At 48.4% G+C, this 16,266-nt stretch overlaps 1 protein-coding gene across 1 annotated transcript in view; it reads right to left on the reverse strand.

Moving 5' to 3' along the window:
- Positions 1-16,266, reverse strand: part of LOC113487333 (leucine-rich repeat-containing protein 75A-like) — a 63,353-nt gene that overhangs the window by 23,376 nt on the left and 23,711 nt on the right. Inside the window, exon 2 of the mRNA XM_026861852.1 lies at positions 13,491-13,603. Within this exon, the coding sequence (XP_026717653.1) occupies positions 13,491-13,603 (113 nt within the window). The remainder of the gene's footprint in view (positions 1-13,490; positions 13,604-16,266) is intronic.

Genomic DNA, 16,266 nt, shown 5'->3' on the forward strand with positions numbered 1-16,266 from the left:
TTTAGCCAGGGGAAGTCGGGAGCTGGCTCAGAGCATCCTCGCTGCACCGTCAGGTTCATCCCTCCCTGCCTGATGCACACATGCTGATTGAGGGATAAAGTGCACACCAGGGACAACCTATTGCCCTGGTATTTATACCCCACTAGCCTTAAAAGAGCATTATTTAAAGCAAAAGCCGCTTAGTCCTGTACATTATTGACTTTAAAATTACTTGGCGCTTTTTTTTTTTTATTTTTTTATTCCTCTCTCATTCAGCAAACATCTTTCTCCAACTGGATGAAACCCTTCCCCTCTTCCCACCCAGTTTAGTCTGTGCTGCTGACCTGCAGCCCATCACTACTGGCTTATTCATCTCTCCTCTCCAACATCACACAAGATGGTGTGTGTTCCCACACACAAATTCCTACAAGAAGGACAAAACGTTTCACCAAGGTTTTCGCATAGTCACAAAACACCGGCCCTGCCAGATGGGATGTCTTCACGTTAAACAGCATTTTTTGAGGAGACATTCATCAGATTTTCTGCATAGCACGGGGAAGCACTGCAACGCACGCCTGGCTGTAGATAGCTGCATCTCGACAGGGTGTCCTCGAAGGGTCGCGATTTCCCAGGGATAAGCCGGCTCCCGACAGCCAGGCTGGCGCCGGTGGGGACAGGGCAGCTGTAGCCACCGCTGCTTGCCAGCATCTCCCTCTTTTTTGGGAGGGGGCTTAGCTGTATTTAAACCCAGGGCTTAACCTTCCCACCCCACTCGCTCAAATCCATCTGTCGGGGTGCCAGTGTGGAGTAAAAAATTCTGGCCAGCTACCTTGGTGCGTGCAAAGAAACAGCCCAAAAGGTTGCTCCAGTTCAGCTATCTGGGAAAATGGACTTTCCACAAAATGCGCCCCTGACTGGGCAGTTTTGAAGCCACACAGACCACCAGAAAGCAAAAATACAGAAGGCACTGTGCTTCCAGTAATGCATGTGCCAAAGGGAATAAATTCAAGAAGCAGGAGCCCCGAAGAAGCCTCATGTGGTGGAGCACTGAGAACAGAACAACTGCAGGTCAAATCATGGTGGTTTCAATCCCAACTATAAGAGATATATAAAGTCATAACTTGAGTAACTTTAAAGAGTCCAAAGAGTCCCAGATTGGCAGATGTAGGAAATACCCCATGGCCATGGCGGAAAAAAAGAGGTGAGGAGGACAGAGAAGACATGTGTTGCAAAATCACCCACATCCAAACATTTCTCCCAACTTATTGTCTCCTGGTACCTCAAAAGGTTTCTTTTTTTTTTTTCCCCCCCGCCTTTTATTTTGCCAGGGTGTATTGCCTTGAAAACTGCAAACCTGCTCATTTACTGTGCTGTGCGTGGCTAGGAGCCATATCAAACAGCCAATGACGGTGCTGCTGGGAGACAGCCCCCTCCCCTGCTCCTCTGTGTTGCAACAGTTTCCAAACATTTCTGCCAAAGTATAGAAAATACTCCGGTTTTACGTAAGTTGGCTGACTGCTGCGTGTACCAGGCCAAACCGAAGGTGCGTATCTCCCAGAGGAGCTGCTGTAGGTGCTGCCTGGGTGCCAGCATCCTCAGCACTGCATGATGCTGGTGCTGCCCGCAGGTGTATCTGGGATTTCCTCCACGGGGCTGAGCCTGATACAGGGGTTAACACCACACCTCATCCTGCTGTTGCTCTCATGGCTGAGGCAATTCATTAATAAGGCTGAGCAAAGTGCTTTATCAATCTAAGACCAATGCCTTAGCAGAAACGATGCCTGCTAGCCGATGCCCGTGAGCAGTCAGTGCCTGCAACAATTAGTGGTAAGAGAAGCGTTCCATTATACCTTAAATATCAAGAAATTCTTTTACCAAACGTTTAACTTTATATTTAACAATACCTGAGTGATTTAAAAGTACAGAGAAAATATCCTAACTTTGAGAATAGATGCATCCTGGCAGAAATGCTCAAACAAGGTGGGTAAGAAGGAACAGCTTGGCTGGACAACAGAGCTGGGGAAACATCCAAGGAGAAGAAATCGTCCTCAGAAGACTCGTGATCATAAAAGGGGAAAAGGAGTAGGGGGGTAGCTCCCCAAGCGACCACCCGAGACCCCCACACATGCGTAAGGTAGTTTTGCAATGCCAGCATTATGTAAATGTAATAGGCAGAAAGGTGGAGACTTCTTGGAAAATGTATGAATATTTACGTCTTTAAGGTATCTAAAGGATGAACTTGTGTTTGAGTGTGTGCATGTCAGGTGGAATGATCCCCTGTGCACCCAGAGCTGCAGTAAAGAATGCCTGCCTTTCTAAAACTCCAGAATGAGTCTTAGATACTTCGTCTGCTGGCTTTTACGGTAACAGAAAGGCCAAGCAAAAAGACAAAATGAGATAAGCAGGATGCCAAATGCTCCACAAGCTGGTGGATGCTCATGGGGGGTGACTCCGCTGCTGACCGCAGCTGCCTGGCAGCCCCGTGGCAGTGCTGGGGCAGACTGAACACGACCTCAAGCTGCAAAATCACTCAGCACATCTCTGACAGCAGCCAAGGGAGATGGGTTTTTTTGTCTTGCTCATCCTCCCCTTGTTTTCCACTCTCTCTCTCCCAAAAATCTTCGCTCCCTTCTGACTTCTTCTGTGTCACTCCAGGTCTTCCCATCACGTTAAGTCATCCTTCTATTACGGGAGGATTACTCAGTCCCTGTGGTTAACCCTCACCACCCCCAGTTAGCAGTGCTTAAGCAGGGACAACCCTTCACATCAAATAGATCTGTGGGATCTGCTGCCTGGGGACTCCCTCCGGCACAGTCAACAAGTAGCCCAGTGACAAGGGACAATCAGACACCTTGCAAGACACTTTTGGTGGTCATTTACTATTTCCAGAGGAAGGTCTGCCTTGGCCAGGCTGGAATTTCAGTGCTGAACCATAGCAATATGCAGAGATTAAATTCTAATTTCCAACCCTCTTGAGACAGACAATCACAAAAGTAGGGTATAATAAGCTTGGCGATGGCCTCTCTTGTGCTCTTAGGGCAATTAACAGAAATAACGTAGTAAATAACCACAATACCTCTAATGCTGCAGGATACACACAGGGAAAAGCTCTGCTCCGCCCCAGCAGAGCTCTTATTAACAATTGCCACGCACAGGCAGACAGCAGTTGGTATTTAGTGCCTACCCTGGGAAATGAATTGCTTTCCGCCTGCATCCAGACTGCAATCATCTCAGAGACAAACAAAGCTCTGTGCTACCGCCACAGCCAGCGCACAGACAGCTGGAGGTGGCTGGGACCCGCGCTGCCACACGCCTGGGCGAGGACAAGGGAAACACCCGCAGCCTCTTGCTGCGGAGGGTCACAGCCTGTCCCACCCAGGGGGCTGCTGCATCTTTTTGAGCCACCACCAAACCGCAGCCACCGCAGCAGGTTATTTAACTCCCGAGATGGATGTCGGCACGAGGATTTATAGAGTCAGCGACCACACAGGTGCCGTGAGACTGCAGACTCAGTCGTGATACGACCCAGCAAAGGTCGGAGGATCCACCACGGCCAGGAGCACCTCTGTCCCTCACCCACGTCCTCCTGCGGGATGCAGGACCCTACCTGTAAGCCAGGGCCAAGCATCCCGCTGATGAAGCCTAACGGCCTCAGTTCCCAACCCCAAGCAGCCTGAAGAACGACTAAGAACCAGAGTTTTGCTTTTCTCCATCCCAAACACGTGCACAAAGCCTGAGGCCCCGCAGGGAGGTGCGGAGGTTTGGGAATTGCCTGATTTCTACTGCAAAGGCAGAGTGATTTGCAACACACCCTGAAATCACACCACCAGGCAATATCCCACTCTGGTTTTTGTAGTATTTGCTCCATATGCCAGAAAGCACTTTGCTGCTCTGTCCCTTCTGATCTCCAGGACAGCCACGTAACTAACACAGGGTAAAATAAAATCCCGCTGACAGAGAGACCACCCACTCATAGGTCCCAAAGGTCTCCAGCTCACAAATTCTCTCCTCTTCAGCAGCAGCTACCAGCACGCCTGCTGTGCACACACACACACATACACAGGGTTTTAATGAAGAGAAGAGACTGCATAATTTTTGCTTCAGCCTCCTCCCACCAACAACGGATTTGTGTTGGATGCTCTGAAGAGACTGTTTGTTGCAGGAGCTACAACTTCTCCTATCGCTCGCCCACAAGCTGCCGGCAGCAGTGGAGGATTTTAATCTACAAACACTCATTCTCTTTCTGTTTTCGAAAGGGAGGACACATTATTCATGCACTGGGCTTCCTCCCGTGAAAACTCCCCCTTTTTTTTTTTTTTTTGCCTCACAAGGGCTTTGTAGAGAAACACAAGCAGGCACTGCAAGCAAGCAAGCAGGAAAAAATCAGCGTTCCTCCAGAAATGTTTTGTGCCCTCAATGAAATCAGGAGTGGGATGTTAAAAGATCATTCCTACCAACAAAATAACTGCTTAACCTCTGTAAGTTCATCACTAAATCAAAACACCCTCCTCTTCTGTTTTAACAGGTCTCCACACCTGGCTGCCAGGTGCAACAGAGAACATTGAACCCCTAGGTAACCACAGGTTAAAAAGTGCCATAGCCTGATGGAGCCTTCTGATTTTCCAGAAGCTGTCCCAAACTATTCATTTGCACTTCCAGCCAGGTATTTTCAAGATGATTTTTAACAACTTCACATCAGAGAGTCTTAAGAGAGCAAAGGGGAGTTCGGGCTGACTCCTAAGTATAAAGGCGACTCCAAAGTGCCTATTTCAGACTAATATTACCTCTCACATAAAATCCTTGCTTGATGCAAATACTCACTCTTTGGGCACAGTCTGGAAAAGGAGGGAAAACATAAGCCTCCAAGCAAAGGTTCAGTTTCTGCTCAGGGTAAAATACTTAGGATATTCACAAGCCATTTCAATGGGAAGAGTCACTGGCACTGAACTGTTGCTGAACTCTCCCAAGCTAAAAAATGACGGTTCTTGCAGCAAAATAAGGGATTTTCTGACCCTGAAGAAAAATTCCCAAGCAGCTTTGACACTGAAGCTCAAGGGGAAGCGTTCTTCCTCAGTGAAATGCATTTTACTGGCATGTTTCCACACCTCCTTTAATATATCATGGGAAGCCAAGCAAGCAGTGGTGCCAAGGTTGGAGGGGGGGAACTGGTTTGGGAAGGGCCAGAATGGGCAATCCTCGGTGTTCAGGTGCTAAAAGCAGGAGCTGGGAGCTCTGCCTCCCACAGAGGTCAAATTCCTCCAAACTACTGCTATGCTGACCCTGAAAAGAAGGGAGTAAAGCACATTTTCATCAGCCTCCAGCAGCAAAGGACCATGACAGAGCCTTGTGGGGCTCCATTTAAAGCCCATCAGTCTTGCCAAACTTTCCCTATTCCCACTCCCGTTGGATATTTTGGCAGGTTTCCACGCTGTCATGCTTGATGCTCCAGTAATGCCTTTTGCCAAGCACTGGGCAAAAGCCCAGGGTGGCACAGGGGGAGGCAGACTCCTGCACCCCACTGCGACAGGATGCAAAGGCAATGGGAGATGCTTGCAAGTGAGGAACAGGAGAGGTGTTGGCACTTTTATAACCGGCTAGGGTCTTGCTCAGGAAAAAGCAACCTGTCACATTCTTCCACTCTGAAGAAAAGAGGGTTTAGCTTTCTGTGCAGACAGGGAGTGAAGGCAGCCTCATTCCAGACACATAGCACCCTTCTGGGGGAAAACACATTGGGAGAAAACCTGTTCTCTCTATTTCCCCCTGTGAAGCATTCCCCCTGAATTTCCCCCGATTCCTGCCTTCATAAAGCAGCAGACACAGCCCTATCCTCCTCTCTGGTACGACTACATTGGCAGTATCTATTTTCCTATCCTATCAGATCCAGCCTGTGGATGTGCAAACCCAGGCTTAAACTTCAAATATCCCCTGTCCTGAATGCACCACGGGCCTGAATGCTGGGAACAAGGCAGGAGCTGGAGAAGATGTATCAAGCAGGATTTTTGCCCTCAGCAGCAGCATTTAAGGCCACACTGATGGGGCTGGCACATGATGGCACACTGTGGCTGCTGGACCAAACCCTGAAGATAGCAGGGGCTGGAGGTATCAGCCCTTTAAACTAACTCCAGGAGGGCTTACATTCTACCCTGGGCTAGCAAATGTCCTCCCTGACTTGTCTTCCTCAGAACCCAGCAGCTGCTTCCAAACAATGTCCTGCAGGGCTAAACTCGTTGCTTGCTTCCTACCCAGGCTCTGCTGGTGCAAGAAGGATGCAGAAAGCAAGAGGAAAGACTCACTGAATTTTCAACCCTGCTTAGGCTGGGAAAATCAAAGAAAACAAACAATATTCTGCCTTACTTTATCATGCATAGCCCTGTAATGTGCACATACTATATGGAGAAGTACCTATTACATGGTTCCCACTGAGGCAGGGCCACAGGCAGTAATTTCCCTGCAGAAATGTATGGCAACAGAGAAAAAAATACCTGTTTGCTGTGTTCACCCTGTTCATACCAACCCTCACAGAGAGAGAGAAAGTGACAGCTCCTGTCAGACACTTTTATGATTGAATATATCCTCCATCTCAGAGAATTACAACCCATTCAGTGCAACTTTCCTAACCTGTCCTGAGAGAAAAATGATGGTTTTCAAGTCACAAAACTGTCTGAGCTAGAGAAAAATCAACACTGCCCAAGTGGTGAGCTACAAGCCAAAATGTGTGAGGCTGCTAGACCCCATTCGCTGAAGAACTAAAGGCTCACCCGTTGCGCTGGCAATGACATATCGAGGTTATATATGAGCAGAGCATCTCCATAGGTGCTTGGTTCAGTCCCTTGGGTGTGTTAAGAAAACAACAAAATAGAAAATTAGGCTTAAACTTTAAGATAGTGAAAAAAATCAGTACCTAATATTCAAGTTTGAAATCCATATGCAGGCTCCTGAGAGGAGACCTGACTTTCCCAAATCCAAAGACCTCAGCGGTTCCCAGCACACTTGTGCCACCTTCCTCAAACACTGCAGCTCCGCTTCTCTTCACTGACCTTGTCCCCTTGCTCCAACAGCTATCTTAAGAACCCAATGGCTATTGTGGTAAAACACAATAAATTTGTATAAAGAAGAATACTTCTCGAGTGCCTTAGGAACAATGTCATTTTTCTGCAGACTGACATGTTAGAGTAATGCATAACAGAGCAGGAATGTGGCTTAGCACTGACTAACATTGCTTGTTGAGCGGAGATGAAAGAATACTCTGTTTAAACTGGAATTCAGCTGAACAAGATCTGGTGCAACAAAGCAATAAAGGGGCTTTGGACTGGAATGAAGAGATACAGCTCAGAAAGCCTGTAAATGAGGTGGCTGCTGCTAAAGAACAGGGGAAATGCAGCGGGGAAAATCACAGCAGCAGAGATGCAAGAGACTGCAAGAAGAAAAGTGAACGATGTGACATCCCAATGTGACAGATCTAACTCCGACTCGCTTTGGAGCCCCAGGTTGGGCAGCGCAGAGTGGCTGTGCCCACTTCTGGCATCAGGAGGATGAATGGTGTTAACAGGGAGGTAACGGCATCTCCATTTCATCAAGAAACTCAGCTGGATAAAGGTATGTATATGCTCTGCAGCCCATACTGAAAGGTCCCTCCCCTGGCTGGGTACCTGCAAAAGTTGTGTTTGCGTTATCACTACAAGATTTGGGCTGTAAGGTTCAAGTGATCTGTGTTCACAAGCCAAATATGAAAAATCCCATGGAGCTGTGCCCCACATGCAGCAGGCAACATGCGGGCAGAGCTGTTTTCCGTGACAGCACGTACATTTCAAATAAGGGCAACTCTTGGATTTATAAAAAAAACCCCAAACAGATCAATTATATTCCTGGTGTTACCAGAGCCATCAAAGAATGTTGCTGTTGTTTAAGACTTTGTTTAGACCAAGTATGGGCACAATTCATCCTTTATGTACGTAAATATTTAGGAAATAATTAAGTTTCTCCACCAGCCATAGGAATGAGCTGGCATTTGCTCACACGGGGCTGTGGAAAAGCTAGCCAGCTGCTCCCCTGTGCTCCCTGCAAAGAGCAAACGGCCCCTTTTCCTGCAAATCCTCATCGGGCGCATTTCTGCTCTGGCTGTGGAGCAGATCTCATACCAGGACTTACCTTTCCCTCACCCCTGTGCTGTGCTAAACGCTCCCACCTGCTGCCCACATCAGCTTTGCGTTGGAACCCAGCAGCCAGGCTGGTCCCACCATCAGCAAGAAGGACAAGTGGCAAAGAAAAGAGAGTTGGCTGGGGCTGTGAAAAGCCACCTGAAAAACCCATGTGAATTGAGAAAAGAAAAAAAAATCAGATCATTGCTTTTCACATGTCCCGGAGCTGGGGGGAGGATTTGCATGAGCGAGTGCTGGGAGCTCTGAAACATGAAATGGTTTTAGAACGTGAACAAAGTGCCATGTCGGCTCACCCTGGTGTGGGCCCCTCCCCGCAAGCTCTGTACCAGCTCAGGGCAGTCACCGGCTTCTTTTTGGGCATTTCTCCGCTTACTGCAGAGCCACAACAGAGTTAAAAAATCCATGGATTTAGATGCAGATTGACCCTGTTTAATTCCAGTGCTCAAACTGAGCTGCTTCACCCTAAATTCTTCCATGTTTCGCACTCCAGTGGCATCAACAGGAACTGTATAAGAGAAAGGGTTTTACCTGAAGGAAAACGGGGCTAGATTCGGAGTTACAATATGAATAACTGATATTCCTTCAGATGCTGCCCACTGCTCAGCTTGGCGGGGCTGGAACCACCACTCCGTCCCCTCCCTGGTGCATCCCTGGCGCATCATTGTCACTCCTGTGCACAGCAGCAACATGGGCAGCAAGCAAAGGTAATGCACTGGCTATGAGTCTCCAGGGAAAGACACAGCAAAGCCACGGAGGCTGTTCCCCTTGGGAAACACCTCCTCTCTCCCCATGAAGCTCAAGCCCGTGCTCCAAAGCACTTACGGATGCGTGGAGCTTTGATGAAGTTTTGCTTTTGTGATGCTGAAGGCAAGTGCTTGGCAGCAGGAGGAGCAGGGAGATTCCAGGATCTAATTCAGTACTTGCTAGTTAAACACTGGACTGTAATCGCATCCCTAGGCAGAGCCAGAAACATATGAATTGCTTTAGCAGGCTGGTTTCATCCTCCTGCTATTGGCTGTCCCTACCAGGCAAAACGCCGATTTTCATCCTGGATGTTTAATATAAATATATGCGATTCAGAGGGAGGCACAGAGAGGGAGACAGCAAGTGAGAGACAGACTGATTTATAATATGAAAAAAAAAGTAAGGTCATTTGGCACAGGTTTGGGTGCTACAGTGCCAGGCAGCATGGCAGAGCGGGGCAGCCAATGCTAAGAGTCTCCCTTGATTTAGCTTTTCTGTGCTCACACAGGCTGAACGTGATGCCTGGGGTGAGATGGAAACAGAAAGCACTTGCCTCCTCCTCTGCCTATGCAGCAGGCTGCCCGGCCAGAGCACGACCAGCTGAAAAAATCAGCTCCAGTCCTTTCTATCATCTGTCCCCATCCTCCCCCTCCGGCTGCTCTGCTTCCGATTATCACCTGTAACGAATACAGCAGCTGCAGGATAAAGAAAAGCAATTTTCCCTTGTAATTATTTTCCCAAATTTCTGGTGAGATTAACTACAGCTATTTGGCTTTGCTCGGTGCTCGGTCAAGCTGTGCCCATGTGTGGGGCTCTTGCTCACTGCGCTGGAGAGGCCTCGGCAGAGGGACCAGGGTGTCCCAGGACAGGCTGGTCCAGGAGGGACTGATCCCGCCCGTGGCTAGTGGCTATGTCCCCGAGTGCCCAGTGGAAATGCCAACAGGCATTTAGTGAAGTAAGAATGCTATCCCACTAAAAATTTGACTGTGGGCGTGTGAGGAGGTGGCAATACAATGACATCCAGAGGCCACCACCCCTTCACTAGCCCTGAGCAAAAAGAGGGAAACATCCCACTCGTGTCTGAGACCCCCTTGATCCCACAACTGGGGAAACCTTTTAATCAAAGCGAGGGATCAGCACTGCACTAATGCATCCATCTCCTACAAATGCACTCCCCACTGCTCCCGACTGTAGAAATAATTAAACTCCGATTCCTTCCCAAACCTTTCCAGCACATCTAACCCAGCTGCAGGGGACAGGGGTCTGTGGAGCGGTATCACCATGACTGGCAGGACAAAACGGGCTTTGAACAATAAACTCCCCTGCTGTGAGCGAGGCTACATCTGTGCTGACCAGGCTTTCCGCTTTAATCCCCCCTTCCCCCAAAGAAAAGCCTTAGCAGAGGGGGTGAAGGCTTGCAAGGCACCCACGACCCTCCTGTCAGAGCCACCCGGGGACCACAGGATGGGCCACAGGGCCGCGGGGGCACCCACAGCCTGCGGGAGCTGCAGCCCTGACGTTCATCCCGGTGCCAGCGCGGGCGGGCTCCCGGCCCGATGGCTGCACTTTTTGTGAATAATTCATCCTTGCTATTGCAACACAACAGCACGCACACTGCAGTGCGTTTTCCAATGCTTTCTGCTTAATAACCAACGCCTGAAATTTTGCCAGAGCTCCCTGTGCTCTGTCTGTACTGTAACCAAAGGCTTGTTGTCACAGTTGTGAACATAAGCCGGTTTATCCCAAAAAACAAGGGCAGAGACTTTCTGTTTATCAAGACAGCTCTTAACGCCTGATCTCTGCCCCAGACCAGCCGCTGGAGTGTCTCTGAACATCCAGGAGAGATATCAAGGGAGCCCCAGACTCGCAACATGAACACTTAATCCACAGACTGATGGGATTCCCACCACAAATCCCAGACTTCCCAGGCACTGGGTCGCACTGCTTCGGTGCCTTCACAAAGGGGGATTTTACAAGGGTAGCCTCCAATAAATCAAAATAAAGCACATCCTAATGACAAGGGTTGTCCAGAGCTAGTTACACCTTCTCCACGGGGGCACAGTCAGCCCCCCGCAAAAACCAGCGCATCCCTGTGCTGGAGAGGAATGGGAGGAACTTTGAAGAAAGCCCTGGAATCACTTGATTTATTGGCTCTGTTTAGTGTCTAAATGAACAGCAACCAGCCAAGCAAAGAAACAGGACGAGATGCAGTATGATAAAACCAGCTACAGAAAGAGCTGGGAAAGTATTCCCACAGGTTTTCTTTTTATTTCTGATAAAATAGGCCTGTACCCTCCTTCTCCACCAACCAAGGTCCCTCTGCTATCACTGCATCAAGCTGAAGTTCTTTTCCTTGTGAAGAGACAGACGTGAAGAGGGGCTCTGTACTCCCTGGTCGTTAGACCAGCTACTAATTACACCACAGCGCAGAGCACTGAAGGGTTGTGGATGGCCAACTGACACGCAAGAAAGTGTAGAAACTTAATATTTGAAAGTTCCTGCAACATCTGACAGCAAGGCTGTGTCAAGCCAACGCTGATACCTGGGAACAAGATCCCATTGCTCCCTTGGAGGCCTCCAGGGCACTTGCAAACCCCAGCCCAGAGATGGGAGCTCTGGGACAACACCTGCTGGTTGTTGGTTGTGAAAGGAATTACCCATCAACTAACACGCAGACAAAAATCAGGTGCAACCCTAATGGGGTAAGTGCTGGCACACAAATAAAGCAGTGGGTGGTCAAGCACAGGGGAGATGAGAGAGATGTTCTCTCTGTTCTCTCCATATTCTCTATATTGTGGCATTTAGACCTTAGCAAAGAGTTGACTTCAACTTCTAGCAAAGGTTTGGCTTCAACTCACAGCCACCTCCTAAACAAGCATCTAAACCAGAAACCCAGGCAAATCCCATCCTACAAACCCTCGCCAGGGCAGAGCCAGCAGCCAGCACCACATGTTCACAGCCCCGGGGTCGCTGCGGTGCGGTCAGGGCTCGTTTACGGCTGAAACCTCACCCCTGCTATTAAAACCGTGACAAACCTCAGCTATTTCCCGGCTCTTCCAAGGAAAGGCAAATGTTACAGCAGGCTTGTAAGATAAAGCCTCGCAAATCTCTGGCATGCGGACACACTCGCACAACCGTTCCAAGCTGATAATTAAGGACAGCGATTGGTAATTAAAGACAGAGTGGCACAAAGCACTTTAAATTTTTTCAATAATTTCTTGTCTTTTGGGCCGTAAAGAGCTCCCCACTGCCACAACAGCGTAACTTTAATAATGCCCTGATGGGATGACAAGGGGTGTGCATTTCCTATTCTAATTAAGAAAAAAAAACCCACAAGGGTAACCGAGTTCCCGGGTCGTTACGCAGCTCGGTGGGCTGAGCCCAGTTCACAGGGTACAGCTTTGCAGCACGCCAGTCCCAACGTGCTCCATCTATTTCTGCCACTTGACGGGAAAGAGCAAATTTTAGTCACCAATACACCTTAAAGAGGCTCAACAAGCAAAAGTATGGTTACTACTGCTAATGAAATAGAGGTGTTTCTCCACATGTGGGTCTCTAAGGACAACAGAATAAAAGGATGCTGAGCCAGATCTCTGGGAGATACGGTCCTAATCCTATTTGGCCACGTGATCCTTTACTCCCTTGTGTCTGTTTTCCTCCCGTGTCCCTTTTTCCTCTCCTCTTCTCTTTCCAGACAAAGTTTTTTCACTGGATTAGTCTCCACTACGGCTACAGACAGCATCCACTCCAACAGGAACCAAAACTCTCTTGGGGCCACAAGCCAGCACCTGGATACAAATCCTGACTCTTCCATATTGTCGCTTCTTTTGTATTTCTCAATTCCTTAAACAAAAATAATAAATACATAATGCATAACATCACAGAAAAAAAAAAAAAAAAGGAGTCCTTTCCATTCCTATCAGCCTCATCCACCAATTTTTTGGCTCTCTGGATCCAGGATGTTGGCAGCCAGGACATTTTGCTGAGGACCTGGCCGAGGAGGGGACTGGGGTCATTTATTCCCTATTTTTTATCAACAATTCTCTTTGTACAAACGCACTGCAAGCGACAGGGTGTGTGGTGACCAGTGTCTGTATGTTAATTACCATCTAATTAGGATGTCTTGGAGCAGTTTTTCTCCTGCTCTCCAGTGCCCAGCATGGGGATGTTTGGAGGATGGGTGGTTCAGGTTTCCCAGTGTGTTTCCCCTTCCTGGGCACTACTGTGCTGCTCTCCCTCTGCAACTGGGATAGGAAAACGGAAAAGGAGAACACTTCTGGGTGAGCGCGAAGCAACTTGGTGACATGACCAGGCATGGGGAAACACTGGTGAGATTGGGGACAATTTGTGGCAAGCTGAGAAGGTTTTGTCTTCCTGGGTGCCTCGCAGCCCTGGCTAATGGTTTTAAGCACTTTCCTTCATCCAGTGGTGGATTTGTTCCTTCTGTCACTGCAGGTGTGCAACAGGCAGCTCCCACCTGCACCAATGTTTGCACATCATGGCCAAAAGCATCATGGAAAAACCCCCGTCCCCCTCTCCTGAGCCTGCAAGGACAGGGAGGGGACAGTGACCCCCCGGGATGACAGTGGCTTTTGAAAGTCGACTCACCAGGACTGCGGCTTCCTCTTCATGATGCCCTGGCGTCTCCACTGCGAGTGGGGGCTGAGGTGGTAGGTGAGCTGCCGGCAGAGCTTCTCCATGGCCCCGAGGGAGTCCCCCTCCTGCAAAGACAAGGGAGGGATGCCAGGTAAGGTGTCTGCAGCGTTGCCACCACCCGCAGGATGCTCCAACCCCAGAGCGGCTCCCCGTTGGGAGTGGGCAAGCCACATGGGACCATCCTAAAAACTGTATAGGAAGGGGGAAAATGAAACCCCACTGACTGCTAAGATGCTGCAAGGATGGGGTGGTTCATCAAGGGCCACCCTGTTCTGTGCACCCATGGACGTTGCTGCTGGAGAATGAACGCAGGGGTGCGTGGGTCCTGCCTGGTTAGGGATGACGAGGCCCCTTCCTGGCTGCTGTGTTGGGGTTCAGGGGATCCACACAGCAGCGTTGTCTTTTTGCAATTCATGCAGCAGCAGCACCGTTACTGTTTGACTCTACATAATAGCTTTCAGCACTAAAAAGTTTTACAGAGACTGATTAAGTAAACCAAACAACCCATCAGTTATGGTCAAAACTGCTTTACAGAACAGCAAACACTAAGAGACTTTGTGAGCTGATGGAGATCTCAGGAACAGCACTCATCAGAAGCTCTCGAAACATCTATTTATTAGAAGAAAAAAAAAAAAAGCTTCAAACAAAACAGGGATTTTGGCGGCATCTTCTCAATTCTGATGAAAATTTCCACATAAAAGGATAGTGGCTTACAAAACTTTAATTCTGAGAGTTTCTAAGGATTTGGTTCAAGAAATTTTGGTTCCTGAAAATCAAATACTGTTTAAATCTAGACTGTTCAATCATGTTTCAATTTCAAGATCTTTATATACTACGATGTGATACGACATCCAATAGTGTAAACCCCCCATCTTGCCCTGCCTGGCTTGCTCTCTGAAAGGTTACAAGCAGAGATTAACCTGACCTAAAGAATAATAATGATTTAAAAAAAAAATAAATTCAGGACATGACAATTTGGGGCATCTGCCTGGTTTTCTGAAACATCTTAGAGAAGACACAGAAATGGAATAGGAAGTACTAAAATAAGCAATCAGCCAGGGCTCTGCTCACCACTGCTCTTTGTTCACACTGATGGCTGAGGGTGGGTGCTGGGACAAGCTGGGCAGGGATGCTGAGGGAGATGCTGCATCTTCTCTGCCTGGACACCCCACCACTGCTGCCTTTGTGTCCTCCCTTCGAGCCTGAGCGCCCTGGCAGAGCTGCGAGCTGTGCATTTTGTGCAGCCTGATTTATGCAATGTATTCTCCCACCTCACCTCCAAGTCAGCAGAGCGGGACCAGCCTTATAAAGACATTATAAATATTGAATTAGCCAAAGAGCAATAGGGATTCTGACAAATCACCTCTGAGTGTGCAGGGAAACAATTACAGCAGGTTTTCTCAGGGTAAAAAAAAAAACCCACAAAACTGGGAGAGAAAGGGTCTATCTGCAGATGGCTGGAGCAGAAATATCAGTGTAGGACTTGTGGTTTTTAGCTTCTCTGTTCAATGCAGTCTGGAAGATGCTAAGCCTTGACAGAAATCGGGGAAGTTTATTCTCAGACATGTCCAGGTGCCTACACAGCGACTACCATTAATCAAAAGCTGATTTCATTCAGGGGCGATGCTCACCCAGCTCCAGCTGCGCCAACCAGCAACACAGCAACAGCACCAATGCTCACACCCGCCCCCCCCCACAAGTTTTTTGCTGGTACAAACGTGGCAGGACCATCTTCTTTCTCTGATAAGAAACTTTTCCCCCAAGCAGCATGCTCACACTGGCCCTTGGTGTGCAGCTGCCAGACCTCCTGAGCGGTGTGTCCAGACAGCTGGTGGAAGCTCAAGACCTGAACTTCACATAAAGCCAATTTCTGAGAAATTCAGCCCAAATAAATTGCCTCAACAGAACCCAGCAAATCATCCACCAACACCAATAAAACACATCAAGGGTTCCAAGATGCTAGAGCAGAGCAAAACATATTTTCAGTCTTATCTCTCTACATCAGTGGCCACAGCCAGCTCATCCTTCACATGATTATCTAAACCAGTCCACTCCTTCAGCCCTTTTTTCTTCACAATCAAGCTCAACTCATAAGCCCTGCAGGTATTGGGCTACTTCTATTTTGGGGTTTTAAAATAATGATTTAGAGAACATAACTTAGGTGCACAGCAACTCATGCATCTCCTTCTGGTCTCAGTACTGTATGAGGGTATGAGCCAGACACAAAAGTATGGTCTTTTCCACGCTGGTCTGTAGATAAATGCCCCAGTTTAGCACTAGGATAAATAAACAGCCCATTTCAGAGCCTTCATAAGACACATTATTTTGGGGTCAGGCTCCTTGCTTCTGCACATCTCGTTCCCATCACTGCACTTTATCTGCCCATGGGTGAGACACAAGCCTCTCTGCCTCAAGAGCCTCCTTTCTTTAGGTACTTTCCTAAACCTCTGCAATTCCTCCCGAGAGCTTTGCAGGAGGCTCCAGAGCAGCCCCAGGCCTGACCCCCAGCATACAAGAACTACCCTGGGTTGCACAAAACACTTGTGCAGAAGAAGGGATTTAGCTGATGCGGTGCCAAAGGCAGAGCTGGACACTCATCTTATGGTCTAAACGAAGCTTTTTTTCTGTTTATGATCCAAATCTATCAGGAAATAATTGAAGCTGACGCATGCCCTGGTGGGACTGAGCCCAAGACCTTGTTTGAAAACTGAGTCAGCTTAAAAATCAG

This window comes from Athene cunicularia (genome assembly GCF_003259725.1).
Source record: "Athene cunicularia isolate RWA chromosome 19 unlocalized genomic scaffold, athCun1 chr19_part1, whole genome shotgun sequence".
NCBI classification, from domain to species: Eukaryota; Metazoa; Chordata; class Aves; order Strigiformes; family Strigidae; genus Athene; species Athene cunicularia.